Here is a 19,315-nt window from a genome sequence, read left to right as displayed (position 1 = left end):
CAAGGAGTTGACATCCTTTGAATCAGAGTTTGAAGACGAAGAGTTGAGTATGGACGAAGAAAGGCATGGAACCAAACAATGAAGGTCTGCTCGAAATAGAAGATTGTTTTAAAGACGAGACGAATTCCCTAAATGGATTATTTCATGGGAAAATGGAGGACTACAAGGTATTTCCATCAACGTGTTATCTTCTCGAAGCTAAGCAATCGATAAAAAGTGATTTTATAAAGTTGGATAGTTCATATGTGCGAAATTATAGGTCACAAAAGACCACAATTACAACATCCGACTATGTACAAGAATGCAAAATTATAGATGGCACAAGCAAAGTATGACGACATATAAAGGTTATAGGCCCTGTGCGATGTGGACATAGATTATGCACAGTAGCACCATTGTATATCACATGACATTTTCATTCACAGCTGCATACCGTACAGTTCCAAGTAGAGTACAAACTTCAAAAAAAATCGCTAGTAACTTTCAAGGCAAGGGAGTATGGCTTCATGCACAACCATTAAGGACTGAGGCTAGGAAAAACTTATTAGTACCTACATTCTTCCACACATGGCAACAATATTCTCCCTACATTCCTCCTCCCGTACGGCTTGATAATAGTGTGCAATACTTTCTGACAAATTCTTATGTACGGCATGGCAGTGTTTGGTTCAGGGTATAAAAGCACCATCAAGTACAACATCTTTTTCCCTCCCCATACGGCTCCATCTTGGTAACTTCCGTGCATGGAATTTCTTGCTCCACTGCATACAACAAGGAATCCTTAGTAGCGTATGAAGTCCACACCACGTATGGCAAAGAAAGTTTGCCATTGAGATCGTACAACATCAAAGCCCTCCACACCACATAAAGCTCAGAAACACTGTAAGGCTTCCTTGGTCAAATATTACCGTACGACATCATAGATTGCATCAAGTATAGTATTCTCACAATACAACCAGCATCCCTACGAGTAGCAGTTGTCTCATTGGTTCAAACAACAAGGCTTGTTGAATTGGTATAGGAAGCACTCTAGGTATAGCAAGTGAGCAATTTCCCCATACCGCAAGCAATATCTTACCTTGTACGACAGTCCTGGCAACATTGGCAATGTTTAGTACGACAACATATCTTTAGGCAAGTCTTGGTTGTATGGCAGACTTAGCAGAATTTTTATGTACAGCTTTTATGTCATTACTGGCAGAGTAAGGCACAACTTATCATACGAATTCCAAGGCAGTTGGGATGAGTTGATGATAATTTTGACATGAAATATCTACTTTTTGGCTTCATCAGCATTGTTTTTAGCATCTTAAAAACCACGAGAAAATGATGTGCACTTGTGTGCTTCTGCCCTTCGACCCCATCTAACTTTAATTTCTATTGAAGTTAAACAAATACAATCAGCTTTTAAAGAGAAAATGACTATTTATATAGTCAAGTGGATAAGCCAAGCTGTTATGCTGAATGTCATGATCTAAATTCTTTCAGATGTAACTGCAATAGACTGATAAACTTAACATATTAACATATGCATTTTAGAATATATGCCCTAATACTGTTCAATTTCATACAGAAAACACTTCCCTTGATAATAAGAACAAATCATACAAATCTGCACATAAAAATAACGGATATAACCTTCTAGGAGTGACTATCATAAAAATGAAGCGTAATAAGCAATCATTAAAATATGCTCCTGCAAAAAGCCTACCAAAACATTTTACTGGTTCAAGACTTTATTGCAGGTTTTTACCAGGAGTATGTTCTAATAATTATAAAATTTCTAAGTTAAAAAAATCTTATCATAATAAGTAAGTCACTTCACAAAAGAAACCTACCTTAACCCCAATAGCAACTGCTGTTTTCAACTTCAATAGTTTACCTAACTGCTCTGAACCAGATCCATGGTTTTCAACAGAAAATAAAGGTACACCCCTGCTAGAAGCTAAGCCGGGAAAATGACTGACAAGCGCACGAGGATGGCAATCTACTGCAATCAGCACTGCCTACAAGAAATAAAGATACCGTGATATTAGTATTCCAACAAGCTTGATATAATAGTCCCTTTCAAAAGATGATCTGGATCACATCCAATTGCTCCATTAAAATAAATTCCACACTTTTAAAGGTAAAAAATACAAACCCCCATTCATTCTCTCTCACACAGATTTAAATCATAATATATTTATCACTTGAAGGATTTTTATATATTCTGTTTAAAGTCATCTTTGTCTGAAGTGATAATTTGATCCATCAACAAACTAGAAAAATGAGAGAAAAAGATTAATACAAAAACTCTATCAAAAGCTGATACCAATACTATGACAACCATTTAAAACGTTGACAACAAATACATTTCAATAATAAAACATAATTAAGAAGCCCCTAAAAGAAGTCAGACACCAATTATTGCCGTGAAATATTGCAATACTAACATCACTCAATATTAGTTAGAATTTAGAAACAATACAATGCAATTTGTCATTAGATTAACATCCTCCCTTCAATAGATATCTTCACAATCCCCAAAATATATCTCAAACCAAAAAACAAAGGCAGTTGTAAAGGCCTCAGATGCCCACAATGCAGTAAAGTCTTCTAGTAGTCCAGCAGAAAAATAAAATTATAATCGACTATCAAACATAATGATGGAACCTTGTGCTTTTCTACACCATAAAAAATTGCATTATTGGCTAATTCTAAAACACTCTTTATCACAACTTAACATTATAGGCTGCTCTTGTCAACATTTCAGCTAATCAAGAATTACTCTAACTAAACTTCCCCCCGTCCAGCAGTCACAACACCTCTGTGCTCCTTTTTATAGCAGAAAGTGCAATAAACCAAGCAACATTGCCTAAACTAACGTAACAAGCGAAATCAAAAGTGGACACACCTATCAATCTGATACAATGCCAAACAGAATCAATTTAGCCAGCAAAGTAACTTTGACCTGTAAAGAACATATGTAAGAACCCCTGCTTATTCTGCCCTTAATTTTCAGTTCTGATGGTTTGGCATTTTGTCAAACACTTGGCATGCAAACCTCTGAATTCTGATTTTCTGGGTTTGATATGAATTTTTGAGTTTGTTGTTTCAATTTTGGATTTATGGTGTTGCAATTACGTGTACGAAATAAAAGAGAACATAACAAACAACTTAACAATACCAAAGGAACCCTTCATAGGTAAAATATGAGGTCTGATTACAAATAACTCAAGTATTTATCAGATTGTAACAGCAAGTACAAACCCTAAGTATTTGAGTGTTTAACAATTACAACATACCCGGATGAAGCATAACTCCAATAACAATGAGATGAGCAACGTAAAAGACCATATGATGATGAAACAAACTCAAATCTAGACTCCAACAAGTCTGAGATTTCTGTAATTAACTGGAAGGTCTGAAACACAATGCTGATTGCAAATTTGGTGATGCCAAACTCTCCAAAATCTCCTCCAAACCCTAGCACAACTTAGCAATGAAAATACTAACAAATCCTTGCTCAAACAAATCTAAACCTGCTGCAAACACTGTTCACATCACTGTAGCAGCATTATTCATGTCACTGTAGCAGTGCTGTTCAAGTTATTGTTCACGGCACTGCTCATATCACTGCAAATAAGCCCCAAAATGAATTTTGAACGAATCATTTGTGTCCAACACACGAATTCCCAAGGGTTTTCGCCCTTGAAAATGGCTGTCACCGTCACACCAACAACTATGGAGAAATTCAAATATCAAATGATTACATAACATATCTCTTGAGAAGGACGAGACTCCTTTATGAAGACTTCCCAAACCGTTGGTGAACCTCCACTCTCAATGTGGGTTAAAATCTCACTTTTATTTTTCGTTATCCCAATAGTACACCCACCTTGCAAAAATGGCTGAAAAGCATCAGAATCGAAATCTAACGGCACAAGAGTGATCCCAATGATGAAAGATGATAAACGATCCCGACTAGATGACTTACTAAAAATAGACGCACTCTCCAAGAATCTTGGAGCCCAAACCGGAAGCTAAAAATAACATCTGAAAGCGTCATTTAACTCCTCTAAACCATCCGAGCTCATTGGAAATACCAAAACACCTCTTGGATCATGCTAAAACAAACTCAAAATGTCAGCGACAACTGCACTGCTAGAGAATCTGAAAACAAGGACATTACAACATATGTATGTGTATAGTGTAATCTATCATAAATGATGCAGAAGGAATACAAGCATCAGCTCTTTTTCTTTCTACAAGGAAAAAAATAATGACAAATAAAACTCCATGAGATGGCTCTAGACACAGCCAGCAAGGGGCAATGTAGGAGGATATTACAATGAAACCTAGAGCAGTGAAAAGCAGATACAACTTGGGAAATTTTCTAAAAAGACAAACTAATTCACAGTCTGAAAACAAAGAAGCATAAATTGAGAAAAAACCACAACCAATCACAATTTTCCCAATTTGCTAATGGTCCCAGATTTTTCCCTCTAAAACATAATTAAACTTGCCTCCAAAGATGTAATGTCCCAGATTAAATTAATTAAGTAATTCAATCAGTTTTCAGCAAAGGATATATATTGAGGAACTAGATTCTCTTTCCAAAACCCTTGGATATTCAGATTTGAGAACTATTAGGAATTTCTCAATTAAATTCAACAATTTGCCAATCAAGTAAACAAAAATTTCAACCAAACTTCACAAAAATGAAACTGAAACTTCATCCAACTGAAATTTAATTTTTCAAACTGATTCCCAGTATGGAATACATCATATTTGCTGTCATAAATCAGATATCAACAGCAAGATACTTCTGCTACAAATTAACCCAAAACAGTGAGCAAATACTAAGCCTGAAATGTATGGCAAGCTCATAAAATTTTAGGAAAAATTTCCCAAACTTCAAACCAACTTAATCAATGAAAAAATATCATGAAAAAACATAAAATAAACAGAAAACCCCTGGCCTTCAAGCTACCATGAACTTCTACAACACATACAAACTCAACACTAAAGAAATCCTTAACAAATCAGCACAATGACACCCCTTGAAATGAAATTATTCAATGACAATCCTTGACTCGACTTCCGTCTTAAATCACCTAGTAATCCTCTAACTCTCGTCGTTAGATCACCTAGAAACTTTCAAACTCTCATTCTAAAGTGTCCTTCTCCACTGGTTCATCAGCTACTGAAGAATCCTCAAGGTGCTCCATTCGAGCCCTGGATGTATTATTTTATAAATGAAATAATGAACGGAGTGAAGATGATAGACTGGGCTCGAATGATAAGTGACAACTTGGATAGCCAGCTGAAGAATTTGGACGCGAATAGGACCTTCTTCATGAGCTCGTACCTATTCTATTCCCTGGCTAGAACCTACAGATACAGAGGTCTCACCTGCAGAGGGGAAGTCGGTAACAAAGAAAATCAGTTTCCAATCTATGACTGTTATCCCCAGCTTCACATGGAAGAAAAGTTCCATTTCAAAAGGGTGAATGACACATTCCTCATACACATCACACGGACGGTGCAAGGTGGACTACATCAGAGACTCTCTCAAGAGTCTATGGACTTCATCGGTAGATTCGGATATTGGTATATCCAATACCCGAAGTTTACTTACATTAGAATTCAAGGGTTTACCGGATCTCCCTATAAGCTTCCAGCTTACCCTACCAACCGAGTTGTGCTACTTGAGGTTGTGAGGCAATTGGAGGGATATATGGCAATTCAAAGAGATAAGCAGAAGAAGGTAGGAACCTCCTCTCCCACGATTGGGAATGGACTGGAAACGTGTCTGTCGTCACAAGCCACTGCCACTGCTAAGAAGGAGTTGGCTTGGTACCCCTTTTAGCAATACAAGGCGAGGAAGAATTTTGATCCATTCCACAAAATAAAAAGGATCGAAGGGATCACATTTGAGCACAGAGTTGATTTAGAAGATTATTGGGCTAACGCAACCGATAGTTTCGAGATCAAGAAGAGATTTTAGTCGAGGATTCCCTTGAACATGGTAAGAGCAACGAAGGTGTTTAGAGTTGCTGACCAAGTAGAAGACAGCCTTGAGCTTCAGCAGCCAGGTTTTGAAAAGATGAAGAATGAACCACTAGCCTTGATAGATTGGTCAGAGGAAGAAAAATCAGATTTGGTAGACCTCGTGAGGTCAGTGGTCGAATATTCTAAATGGTGGACCTCTAAAAGGACGAAACCATTGAAGTCTACAGGTATGGCCCTAACCTACGACTTGATGGGAGTAAATGACTCGCTTTCCACCAACCCTTGCATCTCTGTAGGCAATGCTCGGAATCCAGAGAGTGTTGGGTCTCGGAAGAGGAAGGAGTTAGTTGGAAGCTCTGGAAAGGCCATAGGAAAGAAGGTTGTAAGGGAGAGAAGGGAGTCCAGCGAAGGTCATTCCATCCTGAGTGCCGCATTTGCCGTGCCTGATCAGAATGCAGTAGAGGAGCAGGAGATGGACATATATATGGTAAATAATGAAGTGAGAGTGTCGTCTCCTTCAATTGAGGAAATAATGAAAACAGTTGTCCAAAGTCCGAACAGAGAGCAAATTTTAAATGCAGCTACAGAAGTTGAAACGCCTGCATCTCCAGTAGTCTTCTTGGATGGTATAGCTACTAGACCAGGAGGGACAGATGATGGGTTTGATCAAAATACCGTAGAGCAGTTGACCATTCCTGATTGACTGAGAGAAAGGATAAGGGCTAAGGTCCCTAAGGAAGCCCATTCTGAAGAGAACACAGCAGCATTTCTGGAGAAGGTGAATGAGCCAGTCATAGCCAAGCCACCCAAGCCAACCAGAAAGTTCTCTTTGATTCAGAGGGATAGTGCAGGATTCAGGACAGTTCAGATAGTTGTGCCAAAGGAAGGAAAAACTCGGGACAATATTGCCCCGGAGGATTATAAGATCACCACTATAGAATTGGGTAAGCCTACCCAAGACCAAGAAGTCCAGTACTTCAACGACTCTTGTAACGCCCTCAAGGCGAGTTTAGCTCAAGAAAGAGAGAAGAGAAAGAAGGTTGAGGAAGAAAATCAGCAATGAAGTATGTTCTCCATCTTACTAGGCCACTCAACCATGAGATACCAGTCACCCCTCCACAGCCTCTTCAGCAGGAGTCAATGAAGAATTACAAGGATATGAAGGGCACATTCACACAAGCCAAGGAGTGGATTTCAGATGCTTCAACACGTGCTGATATACTTGTGGAAAATTTAGTATCAGCACATGAGTCGGCCTCTTCGTTGGTCAGTCGTATTCAGGACCTAGCTACCAATTGAGAAGATGTGGAGGAAATTCAAGATGAAATACTTCCACATCTGAAGGCTATCTGAGGCTTGTTGAAGAGAAGTTTGGTGGATGCAGGCGTCATACAGGCTGGGGATAGGTATGACTTCAACACCTAGTATTATGCTTTGGTCACCCATATTGAAGTTTTGAAGAAATCCGAGACTAAGTGCTTTGAAACAGAGGAGAGTGTCATGGAAATTTTGAGTAAGGTGTTTCATGTAGCGTCAGAGATCTGGAAGAAAGAGAGTATAAGGGAGAAGCATTTGCAGGCAGAGAACCTGAGAGCCAAGATTCAGTCGAGCTTCTTCAAAGACTCGAGGATGATTGACAAGGGCAATCTTTCAAGGGTTGCAAATTTTCTCTTCATTGATGAGAACTTTCTTGCCCAAGCAATTGAGTGGGAAAGCATCCTCGCCACATGTACCGATGATGTGGACATCATCGACTTCCAGATTAGCAGCTTGCCAAGTGTCACTATGGAGGAGTTCAGGCTTATCGTGTCCAGGTACATCGAATCTGTGAAAGGGGAAACTGGACGCACCTCAGTAAGAATAACAGCTATGCCACATGTCACTTTCTCATTCTTTCAAACTAATAGTTTTAGGAAACCCTAATTAGGGTTTGTAGCTTTCAATCTGGGCCCTTGATCGCTGTTTGATCTCGGCCGTTCATTTATTTCTGAAAACTATATAAGGTTACCTCCTCTCATTTGGAGAGTGTGAGGTTTTTGACATATTGTTGCGTGAAGGTCATTTTCGAATAATATATTGCATGTGTGCTTTCTCTTAAGGCTTTGTAATCCCTATTGTTTGAATGATTAGCATGGTTTCAATTTCCTCAACACTTCGTTAGAGTTAATTTAGATTTGCTTCCATGTTATTAGAATTGAATGAAGGATTTGATAAGTGTTAATTGATGGTGTATCTCCGCTCATACTTTTCGTGAATGGATGATTTCCATTTCACTGTGCAAAGTTTGTCTGAGCCCATCCTCTGTGCATCCCAACATCTCGATCATAAGCACAACCCATTGAAGATTGCACCGGCTTTGTGTAGTTGTCCATAGTGTGGCGAAGCAAAGTTTGGTTTCCCGAGAGCACCCAATTAATACCATCTCCAGAGTTCGTAGGATTAGATTAGCTTTCTCAAACCCTGTCTCTTTTCTCCTTTTTGAAAATTTAAATCCCAGAAAATCTAAAAAAAAAAAGAGAGCTTAAAATTGCTAAATCCGTCTAAAGTCCAACAGTTCAGAAGACATTTGTTAACGTAAGTCCCCCTTGAGATTCTCAGCATGCACTACCCAAGAAGCTATTTCACTAAAGTCGCTTGTTCGCACATATAGACCTTGGAATCAATAGTGATTTTTCAGGAGAGAATAGAATAGCTTCTAGTATCCTATTCTAACGTTTGGTAGATGATAAAACAAACACCAACATGTCCATCTGCCTATATTTATCCATATTCATTGGACCTCTGGTGAATGTGTTCTGCCGATGCTAATATTGACTTCCATATTGGTATTGATATTGTGGAGGCACTTGGTAGTTCTGATAATAGTTTGTATTATTCTGATAATTCTGATAGTTCCAGCAAAATTGTAAGGGGGATTAAAATATCTAGATTTATATGAATTATAGCTTGTCCCTCCCTGGCTCATAGCTACACTAGTTCCACAGGGTATGGACATCGAGGTTGAATAGGTAGAGCTGCTAACATGAGCAGAGGTCATTGGCATGGTGTATTGATTGTATTGTGTGGCATATGGGGTGGATGTAGTCATTAGCAAGTATGAAAAATTGCTAGTCATAGGCATGGTCTAATGTAACTGAGTAGAGACATGGGATACTGGTTGTGTGGATAAGCGAGCAACTTCTTGGGCTACTTCATCCCTCCTCTATAATAACATCAACCCTCTTTTTTCCTTCTCCAACATATCAATTTCATTTTGTAGGTCTTGTTCCATGGATCCTTGTTTTTGACTGCTAGATGAAGATGACTTATTAATAGAACTTCCAGGTGTGGAAAATCCTAGAGGAGGCCTAAAAAAGATTTGCACGCTTTTATCTCCTTTTTGATGCTGATGCGCCATGTTCCCTTGTGCTTGATTCAAAATCATCTCATTGTATTGACTTTAAGTGTTTCGTTTTGCTTCTGTCTGGAAGTCATGTTCATTAGTGAGTGGATCAATGTATTGGGTAACATACAATTTGTTCTTGTCTCTGAGAAGCTACATTTGATTTGTTACCATTTGATTATGAGTTTTGTTTTTCCTTCTATTACTTTTTGGTTCCAATTCTCTGTGTTTGACTGAACGATCCTTGTGTAATGATCTCCTACCACACATTCAAGGCTATATATGTCTGAGACTTTAAATGTGTACAATCAAAGTAGCCACCCTTTTAGGGATTTTGTTCTTTTTCACGACAGAGTCACTTAATGGTTTTAATCACACTTTTTTTTAGAGTAAAATTTTCCAAGTTCTTCCCCTACAAAGTCCTTCAAATGAAAGTTATCTATGTTCTCCGCAGCGGAGTCGCCAATTATATCTCTGGCAGTAATAAGATAGCTGAAAGGCACTAATCAAATCTCATATTGTGATTGTTTTATTACCAAAATTGTAGATTACCAAACACTAAGAGAATGTCAAACTCTATGATCAAGCTCAATATATACTCAATATAATTTGTTGGAGCTCAATATAATTTTTTGGAGCTCATAAATTGCAGATTACCAAACTATAAGAGAATGCCAAACTCTATGATCAAGATAGGTAGTCAATTTTGGCCAACTAGTGGAATGAACCTTCAAGGTTGCTAATTCCCTGCTTCTTTTGGTTCTGCTAAACCAAGGTAGGTATACCTTCTCACCAAGTATCTTTACCTTATGATTCTTAAGCAGATTATTGTACAAAACTATCCTAAGGTCAATCTCAATTGGCATTAAAGATTTGATATGACCTACTACCTCTATCCTTACTTCTTACTTCAAAACTTAAAATGAAAGCTTATTAACTGTGATTCTAGGATTATATATTTATGATTAAGACCAATGCCTTCTTTGCCTATTTGGGCTCAGAGTCTTGTGAATTTCCTTTCTTATATTCTCCTTGTTAGACAGTAAAATTACCATCCACTGTTAATCCTTCCACACTTAATGATTCAATTTCACTATGATAATTACCATACATGCAATTTTAATCACTATGATAATTACCATAATTACCTCTATTTGTAATCTATAATTGTTATGAAATTGAACTTCTGTAATGTACAAAATTCTTGGTACCACAAAAACTTGAGTTGGTGCTTAAAGGTTTTGGATTGAAAATTTGAATTGTTGGTACACTTATAGATAGGGGTTTGGCAACTTCTTAGGGTTGGTGCCCTTAGACATTGTAATTGGAGTATAGATTGTTAGGCTGGATTAGGGCAATAGATCCTAGCAGTGTTCTCACCGTGGTTTTTTCCATCCTGGATTTCCACGTAAATCTTGTGTATTATCTTTATTGTGCATCACTTTTATCATTATGTCTTTTGGTTTTCAGGTTGAAGCTTGTTAAAAGTTTAAATTGTTTAAGAAAGATTGAAGTTTTGTTTACTACTATTTCACACCCCCCCCCCCCCTCAGTAGTAATCCTGTGTTCTACAGTTTGGACAAACTACGTGGCTAGTCGCGACGGATACTAAGAGTTACAATGTTCTTGTGAGTCGAAATGAATGCATTTGCACACACTTGGGTAATCAAAGACTAAGTGCCTTTATCTGGTTTAGGATTCTTCTTCCACCTTGAGTATGCTTCCTAATCTCTTGATAAGTTGGGTTGAATTTTCTGGAGGTTCTAAGTGTGTACTGGGTCTTTATCTTTGAAATGTTCAGGAATATTTATTGGAGGTGGCACTAGATGTTGTGACCTTTTCACACATCACCCGATAGCAAATGGGGACCCCCACTTTTTTGCTTTTTTAGGGTGGATACTTTTCTTAGATTGCCTTGGTTTAGAAGTAGTTTCCTAGTTTTAGCCTTTGCTTATGAGAAGGTGTCATGTCAAAATACAAAAGGGTGTTAAAATTGCAAGGAAATGATCCTAAGTGTCAAGTCACTTTAACATGTCAATTTGTCCTCATGAACATTAAACTTACACTTTCCCTTTAAATTTGAGCAAAAATGATTAAAAATGTTGCAAGTTGAAGTCAGAGGATTTCACATTATGAAGTAGGAACTACATCATGGGATCTCAAAGCCAAAGAACAAATAGTTCAAGGGGAATTCCCTGACATAAGGATGAAATGCAAAGTATCACAAGGAATTCCAAACATCATGAAGAATGTTCAAGAGTTTATCAAGTCTACAATGCAAGTTGAGGTGGCTTCCCAATCACCATTCATCCAATCAAAGGGTTCCAAGTCAGCATTCATTAAAGGAGGAAATAAGTGACACATGGCGCTACATCAAATATTATTTATGTTACCTATTCTCATCTCTCATTGGCCAATGTAATGGTGGTTGTAACAAACCCTAATTAGGGTTTTATCTTGTAATCTCGGCCACTGATCTTATATCAATCTGAGTCGTTCATTGTAAATGGGACTTCTATAAAAAGGCTCAGCTCTCTAATTTGAAAAGGTTAATGCTAAAAGAGAAGAAGAATAGTTACCAAGGCGATTAGGAGTTAGAAGTTAGAGTAGAAGTAGATTAGGAGAGAAGGTATAGATTGTTGCCAAGATCTTGTTGCAAGAGACATTGTTTTTCATTGAAGTAACGATGAATTTTGTATGTTGATTCAACATGTTGCATGGTCTCTACTTCTCATTTTCTTCAATGCTAGCTAATTGAATAAAAGATTTTGTGGATGATTAATGGTGAAATTTGCATATCCATACTACTAGCAGTTTGTTGATTGTAAACTTACCTTGCGTGGTCAACTAGAATCCATATTCAAGCTTAACTTCAATTGCTATTTACACATTGATATGCATTGCCTTGATGGTGTCTATATTGTTGGTGGAAATTTGAACATCATATATTTAAATACCTTAAAAGATTGCACTAGCTTTGTGGAGTTGTTCATTGATGTCAAAGCAAAGTGTAGTAGAGTCTCACCAAGTCATTCACCACATCCTACATTCCTAGGAGAAGATTAGTCTTCCTAAACCCTTCCCCTTTTGTCCTTTTTTCAATTTAAGTTAGTTTAGGAGAGAAAGCATCACAAGATTGCAATATCGGATGATCAGGTTCCACCAACATTCAAGCATTCATGTACAACATAAGTCCCTTTGGATTACCAACAAAGACATTCCCAATTGAGCTTATCCACACATCAAGACCCAATATTAGGAACCTTGGAGTCTTCCAATTGATTGCATAGTTTAGCATTTGGGAAGATTTGTTCAAGAGAGGATAAGATATATTGGTATTTAATTCTATATTTGAGGTAAATAAAAAACACATCAACAAGATGGAAAAATAAAGACAAAAGATGAAAGGTTAAGTAAATCTAAGCTAATATCTACGAATGTAAGAAATGATTGTTGACTTAGTGAAACCAAACCAAGCTTTGCTTCACCATGAGGAAACAACTACACAAAGATGGTGCAATCTCCTAAGGGTGCGCGACCGGTTTTCATATCACTTATGCACATCAACACCATGAACAATGAACATAAAGCAATTGAAGTTAATTTTGAATTGAGTTCAATCTAACCATGCACTGCAACTTGCAATCAACAAATCACAAATGGTATTAGCATCTACGCTTCACCAGTAATCAACAATAAGTTCTTCCATTCAACTAATCAACTCCACATGAACAAATCTAAACTTTTAGAAGTAGAAACCATGCAATATGCCGAAACAACACACAAAATCCACCATATCTTCAATGAAATCATATGTTTATTCCAATCATAGCTTTGGCAACGATCTTTACCCTCTCCTCCTACTCTACTATACTTGCTAACTGTCAACTATCTATCAACTATTCACATTTACAAATGAGAAGACTGAGCCTTATATAGAGGTCTCAATTACAAATGAATGGCTCCGATTGATTTGAAATCAATGGCCGAGATTACATGATGAAACCCTAACTAAGGTTCGTTGCAACTATCCTCTCATTGACCAATGAGAAAATTACATTTACTTGATTTAATGTCCTTCTTGGACCAACAAGAAATAGGTTGTAATTTATTTCCTTCTTTGACAAAGTTCAAGGAATCTGGACATGTTGACCTTGGACTTCTTGATTGGTGGATGAAAATGAGTTGGCTCCTCCTCAGCTACTTGTACACCATGTAGACTTGTTACCTCATCACAAGCAATATCTCTTGATACTCAACATCATCATGTGGCTTTTGACTGATTGTGATGGTTCATATTCCCAAGTTGCATCATCTTCTAACTTTGATTAACTCTTCTCAAACTATATGCTTGAGAGATGTGTTCCTTGCTGTTCATCTTCTTCTTTCATCACCTTCTTGATGTCACTGCTTGATTTTCGTGTGTGGTCATTGCAAGTGTACCCTCCATCCACATTTGTTACTTGTGCATGATGTCCCTGACCAGGATTACTTCCTTGTTGTATTGACCTTAATCTTGGATTATTCAAGATTGTTGTAAAATTCCCTCGTTCATAATGGTGATGTCTTTCATCTTCATCTGCTATCTACCTTCTTTCACATGTTGATCTTAACTTCTTTATTGCATTATAGAGTCCTTTCATCCATTGAGTCATGATGTTCAATCCTTTCATCAGGTTGTAGAGTCATCCTTTGCCTTGAGCATTCTTCTTGTTGAAGTTCTTCATCCTCATGTAGTGGAGATACCCTTCTTCCTTTAAAGCCTTTTTCATGATGGAGTCCTTCAGGATGTTGATTCACCTCCTTGTGCATCCATGTGAAGTTCTCTCAATGCATTAAACCTGAAGGACAAAGAGATTTTTCATCAAAACATTAAGGGATAAATGAGAGTAAAACTAACACTTAGTGATTCACTCCTCCTAAAACCCCTCCCAATCTGGAACTTGAATTTTCAAATCTGGAAATTTGACCCTAAAAAGGTTTGATTTGCAATGTGAATTAGGTCTGCCCAAATTCACACCACAGACTGCAGATTTCACATCAAATCAGGCATATTAAAATGGTGAAAATGTCTCCAAAATTGCACTAAATCAGGCTTTAACAAGTTCACAGTAGGTCTGATAAAGAATTCACTCTATTATTTAATGAAATTCACCTTCAATTGTAAGGAAATTGATAAGAATATGTTTGAATTCTGCTGGTAGAATTCGATCTGCTCCTGCTCCTTAATCAATTATTGATTGAACTGCAAATTGGTGTTTGAAATGAATGATTTGTCCTCCAAATCAGGCCTATTAAAATGGTGAAAACGTCTCCAAAATTGCACTAAATCAGGCTTTAACAAGTTCACACTAGGTCTGATAAAGAATTCACTCTATTATTTAATGAAATTCACCTTCAATTGAAAGGAAATTGATAAGAATATGTTTGAATTCTACTGGTAGAATTCACTCTGCTCCTGCTCCTTATTCAATTATTGATTGAACTGCAAATTGGTGTTTGAAATGAATGATTTGTCCTACCCTTTACATGCTTCTTTACTACTTAATTCACTTCAAATCAATTAACTTGGCTGGCTTGATCATTATTTGTTTTGCATTTTAATTTTTTGAATTCCTTCCACAAAGTGGCCAACTTAAGAATTCAATTCCCTTGGGCGGGTTTAAGGGGTCCTAAAGAACACATCATAAGTGCATTTTGGGTGGGTGTCAAGGAGAGTGCTAGGCAGTATTCCAAGGTTTACAAGGACTGAAACAAGGCTAAATCATTTGATTTGATTTTATCTTTTTCCAAATCAGGTAGTCGGGGTAAAAACCAGTGTGCACACATAAATGAATGTTGAGCAGCCTAACCTTAAGCACAATCCATCTTCACACACAAATTTAATTATCTCTGCTCTGCATATGCGAATCAGATCTGATTTTAGGTCAACATGTGATGCGAATGTCTGATTTTCTGATCTGCACTTCAAAATTTTGAAGATTCTTTCTCAAAGGTAGGATTGAGGAATCCTAAAGGACAAATTTGAGCATGATCTCTCGAGGGGTATAAGGACTGCTGGAAGGGTGGATTTAAGGTAGGGATAGGGACAAACCCTAGGTGCAATCCCTTGTGAAGTGAGGACAAGAAGGTGAAGGCAGGATTAATTGATAGGGATGGACAAAATGCTATGCAGATTTGAGGTGATGGCAGGAACTGATATGTGATGTGTTGAGCGGTGATTTGGGGTAGTGAGGGATAAGGACAAATATCCTAGGCGGGAATTTGGAGTGGTAAAGGACTAATCAAGAGCACAATTCTTTGGTGAGGAAGGATAAATTTACTAATGTTGGGCGCTAATTCATGTGTCCTAAGGATTATAGAGCATTGGATCATGGTTGAGGTAGATCGACAAGTGCTAAAACATGATGTGCAAGGATTCAAGAGTGCTAACACATGGTTATCCTATTTTGATGAGCGCTAAGATTGGTGAATCATAGAACATGGAAGCACTAAGACAGTTATTAAGGAATTGAAGGTGCTAATTTAAATGTTCAAACGATTGATATGGCCACTAGGATTGGTAAGTCAAGGATTTCCACAAGCTTGGATGGTAAAGTAAAGGACAAGTACTAGTCGGCATTCCAAGATGCAAAGGGAGTAATCCCTAGGCACTAATTGATGACGCACAACGACAAGGAACTAGCATAAGGCGCAAATGAGATAGTGCCAAGGACAAATGAATGGGCGCAAATGAGGGGAGTACATGGACTACGTGTTGTGACCTAATCACACATCACCCCATCCCAGATAGGGACCCCCTAGCTTTTTCGGCCCTTCCGGTCGCTTGGTCTTGGTTTTTGTGGGTGTGTTGGTGGCAATCTCTTCAATCTCTCCGCTTTGCGGATGTTCGGGGGAGAGACTATTGTCAGAGATTGTTGCTAAGAGTTTTTTGAAGCAAACACTTAATACATTGTTCCTTTGTTGGTGTGTTCTTGTGTTGTTTTGGAGCTCGCATGGTCTCATTCTCTTCATAGACTAGATTTGCTTTCATGTTGTTAGACGAACTGGATTTGATAGGATCGCTTGTTGCAAAATTCATGCTCATACTTTTGGTGTGCAGCTGATTGTTGCATACTGTGCAAAGTTAGCCTGAGCCTCCATTATATGTGTATGTTTAACTTCGATTATCAGAAGAGCTTGTTCGATTTGATGGTTTCTCTTGATGACTTGAAAATCTTTAACACACCCCCTAAAGATTGCACCGCCTTCGTGTAGTTGTGCATTGCTGGCAAAGCGAAGCGTGGTTGGATTTTGCGCAAGTTATCCCGTCTCCTTGTTCATAGGATTAGATTACTTTTAGTATAGTTTTTCTCTACCCTATTCCTATTTACTTTCTGCATAAATGAAAACCTAAAAGCTCTAAAACCAGAACTTTCATTGCAAATCATCCGTACAAAAATCCTTGAGCTTGCATAAGTTTTCTTCAACACACATAAGGCCCCCTTGGGTTATCAGCAAACCCATCAAACAACTGAGTCACATCCACGCACTAAAGGAACCTTGGAATTAGCCGTTTGAACTTTAAGCAATCCTAGCATACGAACTAATCTTGATCAAGAGAGGATAAGGTGACCGTTGGTGACTTTATTTTGTGTTAGACGCAGTCATAAAAACACGTCAACACTACGGACTAGCACAAGCAAACCTCCCTATTAGACAAGGGCAAATGTTGAGCACAAGTGAGGATCAACCAAGGACAAAAAACGCATTCCACCCCTCAATACAAGATTGAATTCCATCCTTAAAATTTCCAAACATAGACAAGGATTCTTAAAAAAATTCTTCTTATTGCCATCCTGTCAAGGTTGGAAAAGCTGACCTTGACAAGGAATTTCCCTTGTGTAGGCCTCACATCCTTGAATTTGACATCTTTTTGCAATTTTGACAACATTGAAAACGTTTTACAACATTGACAACTTTCTCACTCTAAGACAACATTTGACAATTTAAACGCCCCACCATGGAATTAGGACTTGAAACATGAATCCCTAACTCGATCACACCTTAAGGACAAACCTTGCATTCTAACTCACTTCAAGGATGAATTGACACACTTAAGCTAGACCAACAAGACTAAAACCCTCTCACAAGCAAAAGGCTAAAAGACTAAAAACTGTTGCCAAACTAAGACAACTAAGCTAAAACACTATGCTAACAAGCAAAAGTAGGGGTCCCCATTTGCAAAGGGGCAATGTGTGAAAATGACACAACAGTCCTGTGTTGACAATATTTGAAGAGGATCCTTGACTATCTCCATGCATTGAGTGGCTCAAGTTTCTTGAATATGCATCTGTATTCTTTTCATCTCCATCCTACTTGGTACTCTATTTGAAATGCCTTGAAGTAACACCTCCTTCCCATTATCTTGGAAACTTCATCTTTTGAAAATCTTGATAGTATCCACCAAGAGAATGTAATCATTGAATGCCCAAAACCATATCCATATTGCCCATGCCTACCACATAGAAATTATCCTTAACTTGCAGGATTTCTTCTCTGTTATGTAGTTTGCATTGTTCCTGTTATTTTGCAATTTTAAAAATAAAATGATAAAAAGAGTTTCAAATTTGATATTTTATTTAACAAGGGGCAATACAGGCAGGCAAGATTGTTGAACTTTGATACCAATTGTAATGTCCCTTTTTTAAGTTTTCCTTAATTTCTTTTAAGCATAATAAACTCTAGCTAATCAGAATTGAATAATTAATTATAAGTAAAAATTTAACTTTGAAAATGCAACTTAATAACTTATTCAATAATTTATATTAAATAATAGAATAAATTTTAGAAAATGTAGAACATATCCTCTTAGTTCTGTTGTAAATCTTTCTCTGATTTGCAGTGATTTATATTCAATAAAAATGCCAAAATGTCTCTCAAGTCTGCCTAAGTTACGGGTTTTCCTTCACTAACTCAGTTATCAGAATTAAGGGATTTTGTCCTTAATTTTGCACATAGAAGTGTTTTGTCCTCAGGCTGTTAGAAACTTGGTTCATACTCCACAAGGGGAAAAAATAATAAAAGATACCTTCACATCTCGATGCCCTCTTCTTCTTGAGTTATCCTTCTTACATACACCCTTCTCTTCAATAGTCATAACCTTTCATATACCTTTTCATTATGTTGATTATTATTTAATCTTTTATTTGGGGAAATCACAGGTGTATGACTAATGAATGATAAATATTAATTTATCTTTAATCTTATGATGTTCTTCACTAGCTTATATTATGCTTGGCTCTGCTGACGCCTATCTTCAGTTATTTAAGATCAGCGATTAATATCATTTCAAGACCCACAAAATTTTATGGGCATCAAATAAACTTTAGTTTACAATCTTAAAGTTCAGGCACAGAAATCACACAGACCAACCCTTGTGATTAAGAATGCCATTAGACAAACCTAAGACCTTTCACGTGCCATTTCCTATAATGCAACTCTACTCTCCCATACCACTCTGCTATCATTTACATCACTCTCCCACATACCTTTGGGTATATAGAAAAGTGAGGTATATCAAAAGGTTTGGGATATCGAGAGGTTTGGTACATTGAGATAATTGTTCTATCGTACCATCACTTTGGTATAATGGGTAGTTTGGCATTGGGGATCTATGTATATTAAAAAACAAAAGTGATAAAGTTGGAGCAATAAAGGTTTCTTCTAGGAATGATAAGAAAAAAGTTATAACCTTAAAACATATGAAAGATTGAATTCAAATATCTATGTAGATTGGTCACCATGCTATGTTAGAGGTAATTTGCATGGACGTATTGAACATGTCTCGAGTACAATCAAGGTGAAATGCAATTTTTGCTTAAATGATATCAATGGAAGCGTATATCTCTCCAAATGGCCTTTGGGCAAAGAAACCAAGACATGATACCATTGTTT

General features: G+C 37.4%; 1 protein-coding gene across 5 annotated transcripts in view; it reads right to left on the bottom strand.

Annotated features, from left to right (window-relative positions):
• Positions 1 to 19,315, bottom strand: part of LOC131044847 (uncharacterized) — an 83,181-nt gene that overhangs the window by 9,067 nt on the left and 54,799 nt on the right. For all 5 annotated transcript variants that reach the window (XM_057978300.2, XM_057978303.2, XM_057978302.2 and 2 more), the window contains one exon: positions 1,839 to 2,006. In XM_057978300.2, coding sequence (XP_057834283.2) covers positions 1,839 to 2,006 — 168 coding nt within the window. The remainder of the gene's footprint in view (positions 1 to 1,838; positions 2,007 to 19,315) is intronic.

This window comes from Cryptomeria japonica, chromosome 1 (genome assembly GCF_030272615.1).
Source record: "Cryptomeria japonica chromosome 1, Sugi_1.0, whole genome shotgun sequence".
NCBI lineage: Eukaryota > Viridiplantae > Streptophyta > Pinopsida > Cupressales > Cupressaceae > Cryptomeria > Cryptomeria japonica.
The sequence above is the reverse complement of the archived record's forward strand: the minus strand, read 5'-3'. Positions and strand labels throughout refer to the sequence as shown.